The sequence below is a fragment of the Octodon degus genome, unplaced genomic scaffold, assembly GCF_000260255.1.
Source record: "Octodon degus isolate 3935 unplaced genomic scaffold, OctDeg1.0 scaffold00021, whole genome shotgun sequence".
Taxonomy (NCBI): Eukaryota; Metazoa; Chordata; class Mammalia; order Rodentia; family Octodontidae; genus Octodon; species Octodon degus.
In genome coordinates this window covers 14238967-14260033 of record NW_004524597.1, presented here as the reverse complement: position 1 = coordinate 14260033, position 21067 = coordinate 14238967, and the positions used below count along the sequence as shown (strand labels likewise).

The 21067-nt window shown below is 47.8% G+C and overlaps 2 protein-coding genes across 5 annotated transcripts in view; one reads left to right on the top strand and one right to left on the bottom strand.

Annotated features, from left to right (window-relative positions):
- Positions 1 to 2957: 2957 nt before the first annotated feature.
- Lrrc74b (leucine rich repeat containing 74B) lies at positions 2958 to 18344 on the bottom strand. Of its 2 annotated transcripts, XM_023711635.1 has the most exons (9): positions 18091 to 18344; positions 16857 to 16999; positions 16320 to 16452; positions 15219 to 15425; positions 10587 to 10696; positions 9614 to 9729; positions 7589 to 7667; positions 5859 to 5954; positions 2958 to 3771 (listed from the first exon to the last, which is right to left on the bottom strand). In XM_023711635.1, exons 1-9 carry the CDS (start codon positions 18269 to 18271, stop codon positions 3622 to 3624), a joined length of 1215 nt encoding a protein of 404 aa, XP_023567403.1. In that variant the 5' UTR covers positions 18272 to 18344; the 3' UTR covers positions 2958 to 3621. The 2 variants fall into 2 exon arrangements, with proteins under 2 accessions (XP_023567403.1, XP_023567404.1); XM_023711636.1 differs by lacking the exon at positions 15219 to 15425.
- Positions 18345 to 19127: 783 nt separating this feature from the next.
- P2rx6 (purinergic receptor P2X 6) overlaps positions 19128 to 21067 on the top strand; it is a 9345-nt gene continuing 7405 nt past the window's right edge. For all 3 annotated transcript variants that reach the window (XR_002820402.1, XM_023711315.1, XM_004628162.2), the window contains exons 1-2: positions 19128 to 19308; positions 19915 to 20065. Coding sequence is in view for 2 of the 3 variants with exons in the window: in XM_023711315.1 (XP_023567083.1) it covers positions 19175 to 19308; positions 19915 to 20065 (285 nt within the window). In the remaining variant the exon portion in view is untranslated. The remainder of the gene's footprint in view (positions 19309 to 19914; positions 20066 to 21067) is intronic.

Here is a 21067-nt window from a genome sequence, read left to right as displayed (position 1 = left end):
GCTGCACCGCCATTCTTGGCTGATACTTCTGAGTGAGAGCTCCAGAAGGAAGGCTCAAGATGTTTCCAGGTAGCAGAGAGGGATGGATGGAGTGAGTGCAGCAAGCCAAGACAGAGAACTGGAAGGTTCTGCAGGGTATGTGAACCATGCTGAAGACCCTGATGCTTCAGGGCCTCTATGGGGCTGGAGTGACTGTGGCCAGGCCAAAGAATTTGGCTTAGGGGTGGGGTTGGATGCAGGAAACCCCATTAATGGCTATTCAAGGAAGCCAACCAATTACCTACCACCTGCACACACCTCAGTTAAGGTTCTAAGGTTCCTGGAAGGAGGCTGATGCCCTCCGTACAGGAGCTGTACTCCCCTCCCCCCCCACACAAGCCACATTACTGTTGCAGATCTGTGGGAGATTCCATTTTTATCCCTATGGGGTGGCACAACTCTGCCATTCTCAGGGTCCTGGCTGAGTCAAAGAATTAAATCGACTGATGGATTAACAAAGACAAAGCACAAATTTTAATACAAGATTTTACATGGCACAGAAGCCCCCATAAAGAAATGAAGTGCTAAAAGAAATGAAGTTCCTTATGCAGGAATCCCTTTTATCCATGGCTTTGATTTCCATGGTTCAAGTTACCTCTGGTTAATGATAGTCTAAAAGTGTTACATAGAAAATTTCAGCTTGGTGTGGTGGTGTATGCTTTAATCCCAGTGCTTGGGAGGCTGAGGCAGGAGGATCACCATAATTTTGAGACCAGCCTGGGTTACATAGTGAGTTTAAAGCCAGCCTAAACTACTTAGCCAGGTCTTGTCTCAAAAGATAAAACAAAATTCCAGAGAAGAGAAACCTAAGTATATTGGCCATTATCTCATTAAAGTTACCTGTTGGTCATGTGAATAGTTCAATCCGGCCAAGTTCTTGATTCTCATTATAGGAGGTATTACAGCTAGGCTCCCATCTAAGGCCTCCATATGGTGTGAAAAACATAAGTATTTAATGAGAAACATTTTTATGGAAATGAAAGAAAACAAAGATTAATGGCTTGAGTCAATATAAACCTAGTTTTGAGTCCAAAGTACCATCAATTGTGAAGGTTTAGGTTTGAAGTTTTTCCAAGGCAGGGGGTGACGATAAATTGCCTACTTTGTGGTTTGAATGTTTCTGGTGATGTTATTGGGTTTTCTGGTAAACTTTGCAAGTAGCTTATATAGTAGTGGGAAGAAGGATGTGCATACATGACCTGTTGTGATTTCCATGAAGTTTGTGTTAATCTGTCTAGTTTAGCTCAAGACATTCAGGAAAATGGAAGCCTTAATTTTGTTTTTGTTTTGGCTGAGATAGGTTTTTTTTTTTTCCATTTATGTACTTGATACAGGGTCTCACAACGCAGCTCGGGCTCATAGTGATCCTCCTGTTTTCAGCCTCCCCAGCACTGGGATTACAGGTGTGTGCCACCGTGCCCAGACTCGTCACCGACTCAGCGCACCCCAGGACAGTGCCAGCATGCAGGACCAGGGATTGAACCCTGGTCCCTGCGCTTGTCAAAGCAGACGCTTAGTCTGCTGAGCTATCTTGTGGGCCCTGAGATAGGTTTTTGCTCTGTTGCCCAGGGTGGTTTCTAAATCTTCAGCTCAAGTGATCCTTTGTCCCTACCTCCTGAACAGGGATGCATTATGGTGCCAGGCTTGGTTTAAGTATATCCACTGAGTTGCACATCATCATAATCAATTTTGGAGCATTTTTGTCATTGGCTGCCAATCCCTTACTGGTCTGTCTCCCTCTCACTAGGCCACTTATAATTTACTTTTTGTCCCTCTAGATTTACCTATTCTGTATAATTCATATAAACAGAATCATAAAACATGTGGCCTTGCAACTGGTTCTATTAATGTAGTATACTTTATTTTTGTTGTTGTTGTTTCAGACAGGTCTTGTCATGTAGTCCAGGCTGGTCTTCAACTCACTATGTAGCATAGGCTGACCCCGAACTTGCAGCAATCTTTTTGCTTCTACCTCCCCAGTACTGGGACTACTGGTGTGCATCAGCATGCCTGGCATCATGTAGTATATTTTCAAGTGTGAACCATGTATCAGTAGTTTTGCTTTTTTAAAGAACAGTGGTGCCAGGTGCGGTGGTGCATGCCTATAATTCCAGCACTTGAGAGGCTGAGCCAGGAGGATTGCCATGAGTTCAAGGCCAGCCTGAATTACAGAGTGAAACCCTGTCTCAAAAATAAAAGGATCACAAAAAGAAAAAAGAAAAATAGCATTAGTGGAAATATAATTTATATACCTAAAATTCTCTCATTCATAGTTCTATCTACAAGGCAATTATTTTAGTATATTCAGAGAAGCACAACCATTACCATAATCAATTTCACAACATTTTTATCTCCCTATATTTCATATTTTTTATTGTTGAGTAATCAATATTCCATTGTTTGGACATGCCACATTGTGTTTATCGATTGGTGAGCATCTACTTTTTTGGCTATTATGAGTAATGCTGCTATGAACATTTGTGTACATGTTCTAAGGTGGATATATGGTTTCATTTCTCTTTAATGTATACCTAGAGGACAAATTACTGGGTCATACAGTAACTCTGTGATCAACCTTTTGATATGGCACTAGATAAACCAAATGATATTTTTATCTTTTTTATTTTTTGATATTTTTATCTTGATGTTTTTACTTAACATTAATCATGTGGGGCCGGGGATACGACTCAGTGGCACAGTACCTGCCTGGCAAGCGCAAGGTCCTCAGTTCAATTCCTGGTACAAAAAAAAAAAAAAAAAAATTAATCGTTTATTTTCATGAATTGTTCAATGTTCTTTGAGTATGTGGCTTTTAATACTGGCAGAATTCAGACCAGGCATGGTGGCACATACTTGTTATCTCAGCACTCAGGAGGCCAAAGCAGAAGGATCACTGTCAGTTCAAGGTCCGGCTATGCTACATAGTGAGTTCAAAGTCAGCATGAACTACATAGTAAGACCTTGTCTCCAAACCAAACCAAAAAATATTGGCAGAATTCAAGTTTTTGGAAGGATTTCTTTTGCTACTGGGAATTGAACTCAGGACCTTGTGCTTGCCAGGCAGGCGCTTGTGCCACTGAGTTATATTCCCAGCCCCCAAACCTTAGTTTTTGAACATTTACAATTACTTTCAGTTTTCATAGTTATAAACAGCATTTTCCAGGGCACATTTTCAGGCATGACTCTTTTTATGAATCTCTGATTATTTCTGTACAACAGCTTAATCAAAGGATTGGACCAAAGGGCACAGGTAGTTCTAGGGCTCAGTCATAGTAATAAATTACCCTCAAAGACAGTTGTGACAATTTTCATCCTTACAGTTAGAGTTTGGGGATGCCAAGTATACAGCTCCTTATATTTTGTCTATGAATATCACCAGACCATGAGCATTGGAAAGATGGAGACATCTTTGACCTTGCATCCAGACTGCTGAGTAGGGTTTGTATTATGTGAATAAGTGGTAGCAAATAAAAGTGTAGATTACTGCAAGAGCCAGAGGAAGACACGTATGCTGTGAATTAAATGGCCCCACATGGAAGGCGAAACTTACTGGAGGAAATGAAGAAGCAAGTCTGAGGTCATTTAGGTGCAGATGCTGGAGGGTACTGTCTGAAGATTGGCAACAACTCTTTTGTACTCCACTCTGTGAGCACCCCTCTTTATGCACAGCCCTGGGAGAATCACCTTCACTGAGCTAGCAAGGTCGTCAAACTTTCTGTTTACCTCGATATCCTAAGGAGAAACCCATCACAAGGCGGTCAGTGTGTGAGTACTCGCTGAGAAGTTCATTATTTTTATGCGCACATGCACAGTACCAAAGAAGCCCCTCTGGGTGGTTTCCCTCCCGTGTGTACTTTTAGGAGATGCTCTTGATCTGGGGGCTCATTATATGGGCATATACTATTTGCAATCTTTTTTTTTTTGTTTGTTTTCTTGCGGAACCAGGGATTGAACTCAGGCCCTTGCGCTTGCCAGGAAAGCACTTATTCTACTGAGCCATCTCCCCGGCCCCACTATTTGCAATCTAACCATAAACTATGTGCACTTTTTAACATAGTGATTAAATTAATCAAAAATGAAAAACAAAGGGGTTGAGAAGAGAACTAGAACTTAAGTATATTCTCTTGATGTCTGCAGTAGTCCAAAGCCAGCAAGTAGCATGCTTTGACCACATCTCTCCTGCCTCAGCAGAATCTTTCTCTGAAAGCACTTTCTACAGCATCTACCATAAAAATATAAAACAGCATTATTTGGATAAAATTTATAGGCATTTTTCAAGTAACTTATTATTACTTAAGGTGGGGGAGTGTCTCACTATGTTGCCCAGGTTGGCCTTGAACACCTGGGCTTAAGTAATCCTGTTGCTTTACTTAGCTGGATAAGTTAGACTGCAGGTGTACACCACTATGCTTGGCTCTCATCCTATCTTCATAAAGCTCTTGGGAGGTGTTTGTCAGATCTCTCTCTCTCTCTCTCTCTCTCTCTCTCTCTCTCTCTCACACACACACACACACACACACACCCTAGTCATCTTAGACTGATTAACATTTAAAGAATAGAAATAGAACACTAGATACAAGCTACTGGTGATGATTCCCCAGTTCATAATCTTGTGCAATATCACATATTAAGGAACCCAGGATTTGGCCTCAGGCTAGAATCGATTACAGAGCCCTAGGTATTTCCATTATACTACAGGCCTCAGGTAATGTCTATATGTTGTAGTGGATAGATACGTACTTGGGCAGGAGAATTCATAAGCCACCTTCTCTTTTGAAGAACAGCATCCCAGTGCTGACAGCAAAAGAGATGTGGCATGCTCATTGCTGGCTTTGGACTGACAAAGATATCAGTTGTCTCAAATGCTAAGTGGGATGCATTTCTAGAAAGCCTATGACTGAAGTCTAAAAGTCAAAGTATAGCTTGACTTGTCTTTTAATAGTTCATATTTTTGATGTCTGGGATTGTAGTTTAGTGGTAGAATGCTTGCCTACATGGGTGAAGCCTTGTATTATATCTCAAGCACCACAAATATACAAATTTTAAGATTCTCTCAGCTGGGTGTGGTGGTACATGCCTGTAATCCCAGAACTTGGGAGGCTGAGGCACGAGGATTGCTTCAGGTTCGAGGCCAGCCTGGACTACACAGTGAGTTCAAGACTGACATAGTGAGACTGTATTTCAAAGACAAAACAAAGGCTAGTTGTGATGCTGCACACCTATAACCCCAGCTGTAAGTTTGAGGCTCACCTGGGTATAAAATGAGTTCAAGGTCAGCCTGAATTGCATAATGAAACCCTATCTCAAAAAAGAAAAAAAAATCTCTCCTTAGTGATTAATTACCTTTATTGCCTTAGAAAAGAGTGACTTTTCTGTGTTCAAAAGGAATGAAAAGGAATCCTAACCTCCCTCAGTTATACACACGAATCTCCCAGTGCCGGAATCTACATGCAGGAAGTACAGGTGGGGCATGGGGCAGGAGAAGAAGGCAACCTTGCAAGTGCTGAACCTGAAAATTAAACATAAGAGGACCCTAAACATCAAGCCCCTACCTCTTCTACTTCAGCCAGTGAAGAACCCAGGCAGGGGCCCAAGGTGAGAGAGACCATAGCAAAGCTACCAGCCCAGAGTGGAAGCGGAGCTAGAGCTGTCTCACAACCTACACGCAGGCCTGGATTAGGACTCTGACCCTGCCTCGTGGTATACCTGGGCAGAACACTTTATTTCTCCAATCCTCATTTTGTGCCACTAAAATTGAGATGATAGTAGCTCATGGGGCTGTTGGAGAATCAGAGATAAGGCTTATGAAAAGCTCTTACAGAGATATCCAGCAGTTCTAGGCCAGATGCTGGGCTGTCCTGGACAGATTTGAGGAGACCAAAGCAGCCTTCACTTTGCATAGGATTCCTGGATACCTAAGAATGATATACACACAGGAAACTGAGAGAAGCCAAGCCCTGGGAAGTTGGAGAACAACTTGCAAGGGAAGGTGCCCCCCTCATCTCTGATGACATGGCTAGTTCAGTCAGCCCCACCATTTCAGCTGAGCGAGGGTCTCCACAGGACAGAGTATCCTGGGTCAGACTACTGGGTTGAGGAAGAGTGGAAGGGAGTGGGTGCTGACTGGGCACCCACCCCACACCAGAGTCTGCTAGGTACCAGGGAGGCAGACACAAAACATCTCTGGCCCTGAAGAGCTTACCAGCTCGCTAGAGGGAGGGAAAGGAAATGTCAAACTCAACATATTAAATTCAATGAAAGTGTGCACCAACTCCAGCTGGGAGGAGAGGTTGGACAGTAAAACCCTGGAGCTAAGATTTGTAGGTGAGGGTCGTGGCATTTCAGCAAGAGCAGCAGGAGAAAAAGCAGACGTGGAACATAGTAAAACACGTGTGTGGATGCAAAGAATTCTGAGCACCCCAGGATGAGAGTGTTGAACTTGGAAGAGGGGCACTGGCAGAGCCAGGTCCCCCATCAAATATGCTTTGAGAAATGAACTATGAAGCTCGGGTTTATCAGAAGTGACAGGTTTAAAGCATGAATTCCTTGGACAGACTTCTGGTTTAGAAAGGTTATCAGGTAGCAGGTGGGAAGGAAGGAGCAGGACTGGAGAAAGTAGGAGGTCACCAGGGAGAAAAGGGAGAAGTCAGCAGCCTCAGCGTTCGGTAGGAGGTGAGCGACTGCAGAGGGCAGACAGGGAAGGGCAAGACTCCTTAGACTTCTGACTCGGTTCTCCCTGCCAAGAGGCAGCCCGCAGAAGGAGGTAATGTATAAATAAATAAGTACATGTCTTAAAAAATACAATTTAAAAATAAATTTTTTTAGTGACGAGCTCAGGTTGGACTTTCACAGTTCCTTGCATTTGGGGGACTATCCAGCAGATGGCAGAAAAGTGTTTAATCCAAGCTTGAGAGGTTAAGGTTCCCACGTTGTGTGTGGGAAGGTAACAAGAGAAGCACGGGGAGCCTGGAGTTAGGGAGCTAACTACCAGGCAGAAGCAGAGGCCAACCCCGTCCTCCAGCACCTCCTCCACCCTTGCCTGGCTGCCTCCCTTTTGTTTCCTGCTGTCAGCTCTGCTCAGTGGCTCCCTCCACCCCACAACCCTGGAGGAAGGCAACACTGTTGGGTACACAGGCCTCAGCAGGTCTGGGTAGTGGCCATCCACTCTGCCTGGGCTCTTCCTCAGGTCCAGCAAGGTCAGAAAATAAAGAGCAGGAGAGAAGACAAAGGCAACACTAGAGTGTTCTGGCCCTTTCAGCAGAACATCACCTTCACAGGCAGAGGAGGTGAAAGGACAACAACACATTGTGGGGCAGCTTCCGGGAGGGAAGGGTGAGGTATGGAGGAGTGTGAAGCTTGGTACAGAGCAAGAGGAGGAAAGGTCATGGGAAGAAGCTAAGAGGTTCCCTCCAGAGACTCCCATCAGGGCTGTGGGGTTGGTGTGCACTGCTGCCCACCCACTGCCCCTGGGGTGGGGACCTGGTGGGGGATGAGCCTATGTAGACAGGCATAGGGCAGTTATGTGTCCCTCCCCACCCCCAGCACTCACAACGAGAATCCTCAGTGTCTGGTTGCCCCGGAGGCCCAGCCCCAGGCTCAGTGCTCCTGCTGCAGAGATGCGGTTATTGCTGCAACATAAAAGATAGGCATCCTGCTAAGACACAGCACCAATCTAGATGTCCACTGACAGATGAACACGGGGTTTACGTCCACAATGGAGTAATATCCATCCGTAAAGAAGGATGAAATCCTGTCCTTGTCATTCACCTGGAGGACATTACATTGTTAAGTGAAGTAAGCCAAGCACTCAAGATAAGACCAGCATAGTTTGGGCTGGGGTGCAGCTCAGTGGTACAGTGTTTGCCTAGCATGTACAAAGCCCTGGGTTTGATCCCCATCCAGTGGCCCCCAAAACAAAAACTCCTGCATATTCTCTCTCATATGTGAAAATGAAAACAAAACTAAAATTAAGACTAGGGGACTGGGGAGATGGCTCACCGGAATAAGTGCTTCTCTGGCAAGCGCAAGGGCCTGAGTTCAATCCCTGGTTCCTCAAAAAATAAATAGATAGATAGATAGAATAAAATAAAATTAAGACTAAACCTAGAATAGTGACTACTAGAGACTGAAAAGGGTATGAGGAGAGGGTGGGAAAAGGAATTTGATTGGGGCATGTTGCATGAAAATATGAAGAAGACATCATACTGATCTCTGTCTCTGTGTCTGTCTGTCTGTCTGTCTGTCTGTCTGTCTCTCTCTCTCTCTCTCTCTCTCTCTCTCTCTCTCTCTCTCTCTCTCTCTCTGTTCAGGATGGCCCTTGGAGTTGCTGTTCCACCCTACAAGCTGGGCCTCACATGCCAGCTTTCTATCATCCCCATATGTAAAGATCTGATACTCTCTCGTTGGCTCCCAGTATTACAGGAGGCCTCCTGGCAAACACACCTGAAGTTGCTACCTGGTCCTTTTAAAACTCAGCAGGTGCTCCCACATGTTCTTTTTTTTATTTTTTATTTTTTACATTTATTTATTGTGTGTGTGTGTGTGTGTGCGCGCGCGTGTGGCTAGCTCAGCCCACCTGGGGACGGGACTGGCTGGCATGTGGTGCTGGGGGATCGAACCGTGGTCCCTGTGCTTGGCCAAGCTTGTTCTAAGTAGGTGCTTTAGACCACTGAGCCATCTCTCCAGTCCCAGCTCCCACATGTTCTACCCAGCCAGCACCTCATGCCTATCACCATGACATCTGCTACCGAAAATCACCCACCTCTCTGTTGACATCCTTTCTTTCCTCTCTTCCTTCTGCTGGGTTCAAACCTTGTGCCTCAGCTCTGGGATGCTTTGTCTCCAGAACCAATCCACTCCTGTCTGACTTCTTACATCCAGCTCATGATCTCTTAAGGCTGCCTCTAGCCTTGGAAAGATGGGCTGGACTGGATGGGGTGTCCCTGCCCACAGGAGCAGCCCCCGGTGAGGTATTATCTGCCTGGATCCTACCTCTTTTCTTTTCACTGTTCTTGCCCTGCCCTATGACCCAGTAGAGGCTCAAGACCCTTCCTGGCCTGGAGCAGCACTCCACACAGAGCATGTGCCTAGTAGCTATGTGTTGAGGAAAGCCTATCCGTGGGCCAGCCTGTCAGAACTATCTTGTGCTATCCAGACTAAGCTGCTCTGACAGGGACAAAGCTCACTTGGGGTGCCCATTCTGCACCAGGCCCTCAGAAGATGCTTTATGTGCCCAGCCATCATCCCCAGCCACCTGCCTGCACCATAGGAATGATAAATCTCAACATATAAGTGATGATCTTTTTTTTCCCTGGTACTTGGGATTGAACCCAGGACTTCAGTACTGAGCTACATCCCCAGCCTCTTTTTAAATTATTAGGTAGGGTCTCACCTCTAGAGTGCTGGGATTACCTGGCTATATGTCATCATTTTAAAAGAGGACAGAGCTGGGTGCTCTGGGATTGTGGTTCACCCTCCCATCCTGGGGAGATTATGGTCAGTTCAGAAATCAATGGGAATAGCAATGAGATTGTCGTGCCCCTGTCTCTGGGCTGGGAAACCCTGTGCTTCTCACCTCATGTTGAGTTCTTCCAATACATTGTTGGCCTTCAGGGCCTCAGCCACAGCTGAAGCTCCGAGGTCTCCAAAGCCATTGTAAGAGATGTCCAGGACTTTCAGGAAGATGTTTACCTAAAGCAAAAGAAAGACGCCATGGGACCCCATCTGAAGGTGGAGGAAGCTAGAAGCCACAGCCTCAGAGCCCAACAGAGGTCAGGAAGAAGGATGGGGGTCTGAGTGACTTCAAAAATCATGCAGCAGCAGGCAACAGACACGGTGATGAGATCCACACCCCAGTGGGACTGTCTCAAAGGCAAGGGACTCCAAGACATGGATCAGCCCCAGGATTCAGGGGCCAGTGAAGGGCTACTGGATGAAACCTCTCCCAGGGACTGTGATGAGGTGAAGGATTCATGTTCTGGCAAGACTGAACCTGACCGCTACCTGGCGAGGCAAGGCCCCCGTGTCAGTCCCTGTTTAAGTGGACAAGGCAGTGGGTGGCTTGCTCATGGGGACCACATGAAGTTAGAGACAGTGGCACTAGAGACAGCCATTGAAGATGCCAGTGATACCCTGGTAGGGCTTGGTTGCCCATTCCCCAAAATTCTGATTCATAACCTGCAAGGGAGCAGGTGGGATGTTTGAGAAGTTTGCTGTCACCCAAAGGTGCAAAGGTGTCATGTCAGGAGAGCATGTGTGTGTGTGTGTGTGTGTGTGCGTGCGCGCGTGCCAAATGTAAGCACCCCAGCATGTCTGTGATATCTGGAAAAGGTATCTGATATTTATCTGTGGGCCTTTCAGTAAATGACATGAGGGTGGACAAGTCCGTCTAGTCATGAAATGAAGCCAAGAAAATAAAGGTAACCTAAAGAAATATCATTTAATCTCTGCTTAAAAGACCCAAGGTTTGTTTCTGAAGAGTGACAAAGACAAGGAACTAGTACCAAGGAGACTTGTCCCCAAGGGCCAACTTGATGAGGGTCTCATACCTCCAATCCCCTGGCAAATGCTATAGCTCCTAGGCCTCGGAGGTGATTCCAGCTCATGTTAAGTTCTGTGAGTCCTGTGTTTTCTGCCAGTGCTGGTCCAAGGGTCTCTCCTTCAAGAACACCAAGAGAGACCTTATTTTGTTCATTCCTTCAAAGATAGACACTGATGTCCCTGTATGCCAGAATCTGTGTCAGGCAGGAGGTCACAGAGATGAGCTCAACATGAGCCGCCCTGCCCTCAAGGAACCCTCAACTAAAGGGGAAGATTTAATATGAACCATGGGATATGAGTTACTATAAACTACAAACAGGGAGGGGTGGAAACAGAGTGATGGCATCAGTGGGGTCAGGGAAGTAAGGATAGAGGAGGAAGTCTGAACTGAGAAATCCATCATGCTGCCACATACACAATGGAGGGTAGACACAGGAAAGAGAAGATGTACAGACACATGTGGAAATGAACTCAAGTCTGATGCTGTGGGAGGGAAGAAGGAAGCAGGAGCAATGAGATGAGGTGAGGGCACTTCTTGAGAGAGGCCAAGAGGCCCTGAATGCTGAGCCAAAGGAGCTCAGGCATAAAGAATCAGGGACAAGGGCTGGTGAGATAGCTCAGTGAACTAAGTACCTGCTTAAGGAAGCACAGGGGCCAGGGTTTGATCCCTGGCACCACATGCCACATTAGCCCCGCCCCTGGGCCTGCAAGCCCACCACTGAGACCAGGCGTGGTGGCATGCACCAGTAATCCCAGTGCCGGGGAGGTTGAGACAGGAGGATCACTAGGAGTCTAAGCTGTTGTGAGACCCTGTACCAAATACATAAAATAAAATAAATAAATAGAATCAGGGAGAACTTTAGATGTGACAATCTTGGATTAGCCTTTCAACAAGGTTGCTAGTTGCTGGCAGGCATTGGCAGAGACAGCAGCTGGGTGACTCAGGGAAGGGCTTATACCATAGTTTAAATCAGAGGTGAAGAGTGGCATAGCTATGGAAAGGCAAGAGAGGCAGAGAAAGAAAAGAGATGGTATGGGAATCCTTGAAATATAATCATACTCCCACGCCTTCTTTGCATTCTGTCAGGACTGGACCAGTCTGACTTTCCATTTCTCCGGCACTCCAGCACTCACGTGCCTTCCAGCTGACCTCCACTTTGGAGCCTGGAGTCCTATTCTTCATCTGGTAACAGCTCCTTGTCTTTCTAATCTGGGTCACAGATCAGGAAACCTTGCCTGCTTGGTCAAGACCTCTTCCAGACTCTAGCCACTAGATCTCCCTCTGCCTGGCTGGTCTCTATCAGCATTTCAGATGTGCCGCAAGGATTGGATGTGAACTTTCAGCATGATTCCAGAACCTAGCACAAGTCTAGTAAAGCTGGTTTGGAGAAATACACAGAATAAAAATGAAGCCAGATGTGGTGGTCCATGTCTGTAATCCCAGTACTTGGGATGCTGAGGCAGGAGGATCACTGCAAGTTTGAGGCCAGCCTGGGCTAAATATTGAGTACTACAGCCTGTTCTACAAAGTGAGACCCTGTCTCAAACAAACAAACCAAACTGATGGACAAACTGATCAGAGGGCTCAGGCAGCCTACTTCCCTGGCTAGCACACACTAGCAGACACATCTAGCACCTTGGAGAGCTCCCTGGGCAGCAGCAAAGACTCCTACCACTGCCCCTCTCCAATGCCCTATGCTGGATTTGATGCCCTCACATTATCAGATGTGGGTCCTTCCTCTTTCCACTGACATTTCTGGGGCTAGAAGGGGATGGTATGGTTTCCCACTTAATGCAACATCCCTTTCTTTGCTAAACAGCTAGAGTCTGAGGACTGCAGTAGTTGATGGATTGTGTGAACCTGAGAAGTTAAAAGCTTAATTAAATCAGCTCAGCAATTCCACACCCTCACGTGTGGAGGCCCCATCCTACAGTGACTCATCACTTAGAGGATATAAAAGGGAATTGAAGATGGAGAGTTCCATGTCCTCGGAGGAGCTCTTGTCTTTGCAGTCAACTTGGGCGTCTAGTGGATCCTTCAGCCTTCTGGTGTAGACTCATCAGCCTTCCATTGTAGACCCATCAGCCTCCTGATACACACTTGCATGCAATACTGCAGTGAGCTCCAGACCTTGGACAGTCTCCAGTGTGCAGACACCCTTTGCACGCTTCCTCAGCTGACTCTGTGGCTGACTGTTGTAAACTGATCCTGTAACTTCTTATACATTTGTACATCTTGTGTTATATCTGCTCCTCTAGTAAAACCCTGACTGATACAAGGATGCTTCCTCTTACACATCTCTAACTGCCAATGCTTTGTCTCTATGTTATCCTGTAAGGTGGGTGCTACCAATGCTATGGATCTGGTGGGAAATCCGAGACCCTTTACCCCTCCAGCCTCCACCTGGAGAAACAAAAATGGCCTGACTGAGTCTATCCTTTCCCAGGTCCCACACTGCCTCCCTTGTGTATACTGGGTGTTCGCTTTCTGTTGTAGGGCCTTAGCTTCTGACTGCTCCACTTTGAATGAGTGCCTCTCTGGCATTTGCCCATTGCTAGTTTGTAAAAAACAAAAAATTGAAACAGGGTTGTAGCTAAATTGCTAAATTTCCCAGGCTGGGCTTGAACTTGTTTTCTGTGCCTCAGCTTCCCAGAGTACTGGGATTACAGGCAGGCCCCACCCTTGCCCAGCTTTATACTCCGTATCTTAAGTGTCTCTCAGAGGCTCCTGTAACCTAGGTTTGGTTCCTAGGGTGTGAAATTAGAAAATAGTGAGGTCTTTAGATGGGGGCTAGAGGGAGGCTTTTAGGTCAGATTATCTGATGTGTTCTGGAAGGGGACTGTGGAACCCCATCATCCCCTTTGTTCCCCAGCCGTGAGTTGAGCACTTTTGCTTTACCACATGCTACAACCTTGCCAAAGCCCCAAAATGATGGAGAAAATCCATCATAGGCTCCAAAACCATGAGCCCAAACATTCCTTTTCTAAGTTAATCATCTTAGGTAATGTTGCAGTACTAGAAAGTAACACACCCTCTGACTATAAAGTCTTAGAGAGACACTGATGATACCTCATTCATCAAATGAGCCTCTCCTTTAATTCCATTGGCTTTCCACAGTAATTTCCTTAGAAGGCATATTGGCTCTGGTAGTTAAACTCCAGGGCCAATTTTCACTGGCCCAGGCTGGTGTTATCCCGGTCACTCTAAATGGTTTGAGACACACCAAAAATTCAAAAACTTTCCAGATCATACAATTCTCCTGGAGTATCCACTAAAATGAACATGTTTGTGCATTCCCTGAAGAATTTGGTCCATCAGGTCCAGGGCCCAAGAATCTTTACCTCTAAGCCCAGTTGCAGGAAATGATTCTCTTCTTTCCTTTTTGTGGTACTGGGGATTTAGCCCAGGACTTTGCAGACCTTAGGCGAGTGGTCCACCACTGAGTTATATATCCCAGTCCTTTTTATATTTTGAGACAGCATCTTGCTCAGTTGTCCAGGCTGCTCTTAAACATGTGACCCTCCTTTCCCAGCTTTCTGAGTATGTTCCACCATACCTGACTCTTATCTTTTGTTGTTTTGTTTCATTTTGTTTGAGACAGGGCCTTTCTGTGCATTTGAGGCTCGCTTCGAATTTACTGTGTACCTAAGGCTAGACTCAAAGCCACAGCAATCTTCCTGCGTCAACCTCCCAAGTGCTGAGATTATAGGTGTGCACCACCATGCCCAGCTTGGCTTTTATTTTTAAAAACAAGGATCTCACTATGTAGCTCAGGCTGGCCTTGAGTTACTGGGCTCAAGCAATCCTTCTGCCACCCCACACAGGTAGGACTATAGGTGCACACCACTACACACGTCTTCTAGGTGATTGCTATAACTGACTGCAGCATTTAGGAATAAGCACAGGTGGAAGTCTGTATTCCTGACAAAGAAGAAAACCTATGCCAAGGCCTGTGGGCATGAGGGAACAATGAGATCAAAAGACTCCACCTATGTCTTTTGCAGCTCTTGGAATAATCATCATACCTTTACCCTGACCTTCAGCTCAGCATCCCCTTCTTGCCTCTCCATGCCATAGACTGGTCACTCTCTTCTGGATCTTCATCCACACATGCTGGTTATTGTCAGTTTGCGAAACAGGTCTGCACACTCACTGTTAGAAATTCTTAGAAATTCCCTCCCTCTGGTCTTGTCATAGCTGATTCCTTCCCAGTCTGCACATTTCAGCTTAAATATCATTTCCTCATAGAGGCTTCCCAGCCACCTCTGTAAACCAAGGGATCCCTAATTATTTCTAGAACCATATCTGGTTTGTTTGGTTTTTTTATGCCAGTAATTATTGGGAATTATCTTGTTAACATGTGCTTCTTAAGATCAGGGACTCTGTTTTATTAGCAGTTAGATTTGTAGTGGCTAAATTGGTGTCAACCAGGGATGGCAATGGGCAATGAGATACCCAAATGAATTAAGAGTTCTGTGTGGCTCAGCTGGGAAGGGAGGAAGACAAAGGGGGTGTGGGGAGCAGAAACCAGGGCACAGATGTTCTCTGGAAGATGCTTAGTGTTCTTCTACTCCCCACCCCATCACTCCCAGAGGAAGCTGAACTTTCATGTTTCATGGCAATCCAGGCTAGTTGTTACCTGCTTGGTCATTTAGCTGGTTATAGCTGAGATCCAGGGATTTCAGACCCGTATGGACCAGCAAGAGATCAGCAAGGTACTTGGCTGCCTGCTCGTCCAGGCCATTCCCTGCCAGCTGCATCTTCTGCACTACCTGGTTCACTGCGAGGGCAGCACAGAGGACCTGGATGCCTGGTGCTCCAAGTTGGTTCTCCGACAGGTCCACATCTGGGGAACAGTACCACTCCTTGGTCAGTGGGATCCAAAGACAGCCACCTCCCTTCACCACTTTCTCCACCCTCTATACTTACAGGCTGGAAGCACAGGAAGGGGCTTTGCAATTGAACTGTCCTGGGTTTACATGGTGGCACCTCTGCTACCCATTGGCTGGGTCCTCCTGAGCCCCTAACTTCAACTTTCTTGCACCTCCATGAACTTCTCTGACAAGGGTTAAAACCACCTACCTTGTGCTGTGATGGAAGGAGAGCCACCCCACTGGTGCCTGGTGTCTGCCAGCGATAGGATTCACCCATAGGAGCCCTCTTTGCCCTATTGCCAAGGACAGGCTATACTAGTGCAGGTGGCCAGGCAGGGAGCATGTATGTGGACCAGATACTCTGCTGACCACTTCACATGTGCAATTTCATTTAATGATTATCGTAACTCCAAAAGCTAAATGGTATTGCTGGGGCCATTTTGGGGATTGGAAACAATTTTGGCAAGGTTGAGTTGGTTGCCTAGGTTAGTCCACTCTTCAGTGGCAGAGCTGGCATTTGGATTCAGCCTCACTAAACTCCCATGGTGTCCTCCCACCCTCTGTCTAGCCCATCCCTTTGTGCAAAGTCCCAACCTGAATTTTGCAAGTGTGTGTGTGTGTGTGCATGCGCACACACACCAAAGGAGGGAAGGTGTGTCAGGTTAGGAAAAGAGCTGAATCCAGCATTGGCTGGCTTTGCAATGGGTCTAACTCCACTTTCATGTGCCCCACCCCATGGTGAGGGCCTCCCCCATATCCCAGCCATACCAGTTGGTCCCAAATGAGAAGGCCTGGCCTAGAGGAAGTACATCTCTGAGGATAGGGAAGAGTCAAGCCTATCTACTTGCCCCAGGCTCAGCACCTACCAGAGATGCTGCTGTTTTTGCTCAGGACATCTGCCAGGGCCTCTGCACCTGCCCCACAGAGTCCATTGTCCCGAAGATCCAGTCGCTTGATGTAGGAATTGTAGGTCAACGTGGAAGCCAGAGCCCGAGCCCCCTGGGACAAAGCAGAAGATCCTGAAAGTTTTGTTCTTTCCCAGGGCTGAAGGGCTCAGACACATCTGGCCACTTCCAGGGCTTGTGCTTCCCAGGCTCAGCCCATTCATGTATCCTCCAATCAGAAAGCCTTCCCTACCCCTCATTCTCAAGGGCACACCTGCACTCCTGAGCTCTACCCAGAGCTCACCTCCTGGGGCTTTTTTTTCACTTTCACGCACTCCCAGGAGCCTGAAGGGCTTATGCTGATCTGTCACAGCCTCTGTCCTCTCTTGCAAAAGTGGGGAAGGGAATGCTGGCACAGAGAATGGCTGACAGTGATTGATTCAAGGAGAGACACTCTCGTGGCCACTATCTCCTGGGTACTTCCTCTCCAAGCCAAGCTCTAGTGTCCCCCACAGGTACCTGGGGCCCCAGGCCACGGTGTTGCAGGCTCAACTCTGGGGCATTTTCTTGGCGCAGAAAGCAGGAGGCAGGGACCACATTTAAGGCTTTGCAAAACCCCAGGTAGAGGGTATCCTTGACCACTTCTCCAAGTCCATGGGTGTCTGGGAGGAGGCAAGGAGACAAATGTGGACCCCTTCAATGGCATACCCTCTGCCTCTTCCCTGACCTCTGTCACTAGCTTCTTTCCCCTCTAGATACACTTCTTTCTGTGCTATTAGGACTATTCCTCATTATTGCAGATAAGGATATCATGGTTCAGAGAAAGTAAATCCCTCCCCTAGTCACACAGGGAGTCAGAGCCAGAGTTAGGATACTGCCTGTCTGATGCTAAAGTGCATGCTGTGTCTCCTGTCTCACCATTACAGATTATAATTCCTTTGTCCTTTGTTTTTTTTTTTTTTTTTTTTTTTTAGTATAGGGTCTACCGGATCTCACCACATAGATCTGACTTGTAGTGATCCTCCTGTTTTCAGCCTCCCAAGCGCTGGGATTACAGGTGTTTGCCACCACGCCCGCCCCGGGGGCCAGGCCAGCACTGACAAGTCAGTATCGAACCCTACCCCACAGAACTCTGCCTGCCGCAGGCGGTTTAGTCTGCTGAGCTATCTGGCTGGCCCCTCTTTTGTCTTTTTTTTTTTTTTTGAGGAACCAGGGATTGGACTCAGGCCACTGCGCTTGCCAGGGAAGCACTTATTCTACTAAGCCATCTCCCCGGCCCCCTCTTTTGTCTTTTTTTGACACAAAGTTTCACTGAGTAGTTCAGGCTGGCTTTGAACTTATAGAAACCCACCTGTCTCAGCCTCCTGAGCTCTGGGCTGATAGGCATGTTCCACCACACCCAGCCCATGATCACAATGTTTTATGAGTTCTTTATAGGAAGAAAGCAATTTTAAATTCTATACATCCATCAGCTTAGATTTTCCCATAGGTTAGGAAAAGCCAGCCCCGAACCCACCTTAGGGTGGGACACCTCTTCCTACAGTTTTTCTGGAGTTTGCATTTAAGAGGCATTCTAGAAATGTGTTCTTAATTGTGGGACTCCTGGTGCCAACAGGAATGAAGAGCACAGAGATAAAGGGGCCACCAGCTGTTCTAAAGATTTCCCATGCAAAAGCACGCTCCCAAGGAGCCCACGCCCCTTCCCGACGCCCTAGCCCAGCGTCCCTCAACATGGGTCAAGCCTGGCCCCCACCGGAGATGCCTTCGGTCTCCAGGTCCGAGTCCGAGTCAGCAGATGAGCCCTTCTCGGCCTCGGCGGCCTCTGCAAAATCCTCAGCGGTTGCCTTTGCTTTTTCCTCCTCTTCGACAGTCTCTTCTTCCTCCAGTTCATTGTCTGCAGAGTCCTCACAGGGTTCTCGCACGGCTACATCCATTTCGCAGACGCCCACACTGAAGCCCAGACTGCGTGACGCCCCATTTAGGACCCTGCCAGCGGATGTGGGCGGACCCTCCTTCCATAATGACCAATAGAACGTGGCATGTAGACAACAGGAGCTCGTCGCAGCCAATAGAGGCGCGCTTTACGTCTCGGTCTCCCGGGCAACCTGGTGTTGATGGTTGCCCCAGGGCGGGCTGCGGTGTGCTGACCTTGAGCAGGCAGCTCGCTCGCACTGATAAGAATGCGCGCCTCTGGCCATGCAAGGCCTGGGCGCCTACCGGGCGCTCATTTTTCCTGCTGCTCTGTGAGTTTCCAGTATCGTCCTTTGTTCATGGACGGGGAAGCGCTCTGAGGGTGGGGCACTGCTCTAGGAAGGTCTGGGGAATCTGCGGCCAGGACACCTTGCTCTCTGAAACTATTCTCACTGGAGCTCAGTTCTCTCTCATGCCTTTGCGATGTTGCTGCCCTTACCAGGGATATCTCTTCCCCAACTTTGCTTGCTGCATTTAAGATTCTGCAAATGTTAGCTCAGAGCCTTTTCCTGCACTTTTCTTTGGCCTCTTCTCTGGGTTCTGCGGCCCCCATGCAGGCCTCTCATGGCACTTGAAGCACTTGTCATTGCGCCTATAAGGAAATAAAACCAGAGGGAAGGGGACAAGGCTGCTCCTCTGTGTCTAGGGTCCCCCAGAAGGACTTTGGAGAGAATGGGAGCCCCAGGGCAGCTGGAGCTTGTGACTGAGCCCAGGGCTGGAGTGTGGAGGCTGGATTTTTCCCTGAGTGGAAATGTCCCTTTAACAAGGACTGGCCTGGCCCGCTTGGGCGCTTCTTTGCCTCCTGTTTTAGCTGTGGTTGCAGCTGTCATGCTGACTCACGCACCAGCAGGCAGCAGGAGCAGAACATGGGCTCCCTAGGAGCTGTGGCCGGCTGGGGGCTTCTGGATTACAAGACAGAGAAGTATGTGCTGACCAGGAACTGGCGAGTGGGTGCCTTGCAAAGGCTGTTTCAGCTCGGAGTCGTGACCTATGTGTTGGGGTAAGAGAGAACAGCTCTTGGGAAGGCTGGTCAGAGTGCTGATGATTGGTTCTCCTGGGCTGAAGGTTGTGGGTCTGGCTTTTTACAGCCCAGGCTGGTAGAGACAGTGGTGGGGTACCAAGTAGTGATAGGGTGGGGGTAGGCAAAAGGTTCCAGTGGTATACAAAACCAAACTGTGTTTGTGTTCCAGTGCTTATCTGCCTCTTTTCTAAGGTCTGTTCCTCAGCTCTATGTCAGGATCTGAGCACAGAAGTTGCTATGGAGTAGGAAGCAGTAGTCTCTGACATTCTTGAGAGTTGGATCACTGAGCCCCCCATCCAGAGACCACCAGTTCTATCTAGCTGGGGGTCAGAGAAGTCTGTAAGGAGACAGCTGAATCTACTGGGGCAGGGGTTGGATACTGAAAGTGCCTGTGGGTGCTGGCTCCTCAATACCCAGCTGGCCTCTGGACTGTTCAGGGAGGTGAGGCTGGAGAGGAAGTGGGGGATCCTCTGCCAAGCTGGGAGCATAGGCTGGGAGTGTCGGGTGTGTGAGGGAGGGAGTGGCCTGTTCTTCCATTGCTTACCATGTGCCAGTCTCAACACACTGTCCATCACCTCTCTCCAGGTGGGCTCTACTCGCCAAAAAAGGCTACCAGGAATGGGACCTGGATCCCCAGATTTCTGTCATCACCAAACTCAAAGGGGTTTCTGTGACTCAGATCAAAGAGCTGGGGAACCGACTGTGGGATGTGGCTGACTTCGTGAAGCCACCACAGGTGGGTCCCTCGTGCTGCTGCAGTGGGTACACAACTTCACCTGCTGACATCTCTGATGACAGCCTTTGCACAAATGGGTGCAGAAGAGGAGTGCAATGCCAGAAGAAGCTTACGAAGAGAGGCTGGAGAAGCTTAGGAAGGGCTTCAAAGAAGAGCGGTACCTAGATAGGAGGTTTCCAGGAGGATTAGGGAATGGGAAGCCAGGCTAGAGGAAATTCTGTGTGTGTGTTGGGGGGAGGGGCCTTTTTGAAGTGGACTCTCACTATGCAGCTCACACTGGCCTTGAGCTCACTTTGTAGCCCAGGCTGGTCTTGAACTCACAACAACCCTTCTGCCTCAATCTCTCAAGGAAATTCCTTTTAAAAGGCCATATCCAGACCAGGAATGGTGGTGGATGCCTGTAATCTCAGTACTTGCAAGGCTGAGTTAGGAGGATCACTGCAAGTTTAAGGTCATCCCAAGGTTTATGGCCAACCTTATCTCAAAACACGAATAAAGTTAGATGTGGTGAAATACACCTGTAATCCCAGCTCTTGGGAGGCTGAGGCAGAAGGATCATTGTGAGATTGAGACCAGCCTGGTCTACAAAGTGAGCTCAAGGCCAGCCTGAAATGCATAATGAGATCCTGTCTTTATAAAAAAGAGAATAATTAATTAAAGGGCCACATCTGGAGAGGATTGGGATATCTAGGACTCAAGGCTTGAGGTTGAAAATGGGGTAGTGGGTAGAGGGACTTAGGGCCTGAACTTCCTGATCCGCCCCTCTTACTCAGGGTACCACTGTCAAGTGTTCCTCTGCTCTTTCAGGCTGTGCCTCCACCCGCGCTAGTCCACAGCCGCAGTCTCCAGCTCTGTTCTGCTGGTGCCCAAATTGTAGCCCCAGTGATTACCTGCCTAGAGAGAAGCTGCTTTCTGGATGCACACTCATCCTGTCCAAGGAGAAATCATCACCCTTTTCTGGAACCCTGGCTGCTGCTTCTCCTCCTCCTCCTCCTCCTCCTC

Coding starts and splice junctions, on each gene's coding strand:
- Lrrc74b (XM_023711635.1), bottom strand. CDS start 18,271: ATGGATGTAGCCGTGCGAGAACCCTGTGAGGACTCTGCAGACAATGAA. Junction 16,453..16,856: donor ACCGTGGCCTGGGGCCCCAG/GTACCTGTGGGG, acceptor GCTTTGTCCCAG/GGGGCTCGGGCTCTGGCTTC. Junction 5,955..7,588: donor AGACACTGAGGATTCTCGTT/GTGAGTGCTGGG, acceptor TATCATTCTTAG/GTATCCAGGAATCCTATGCA.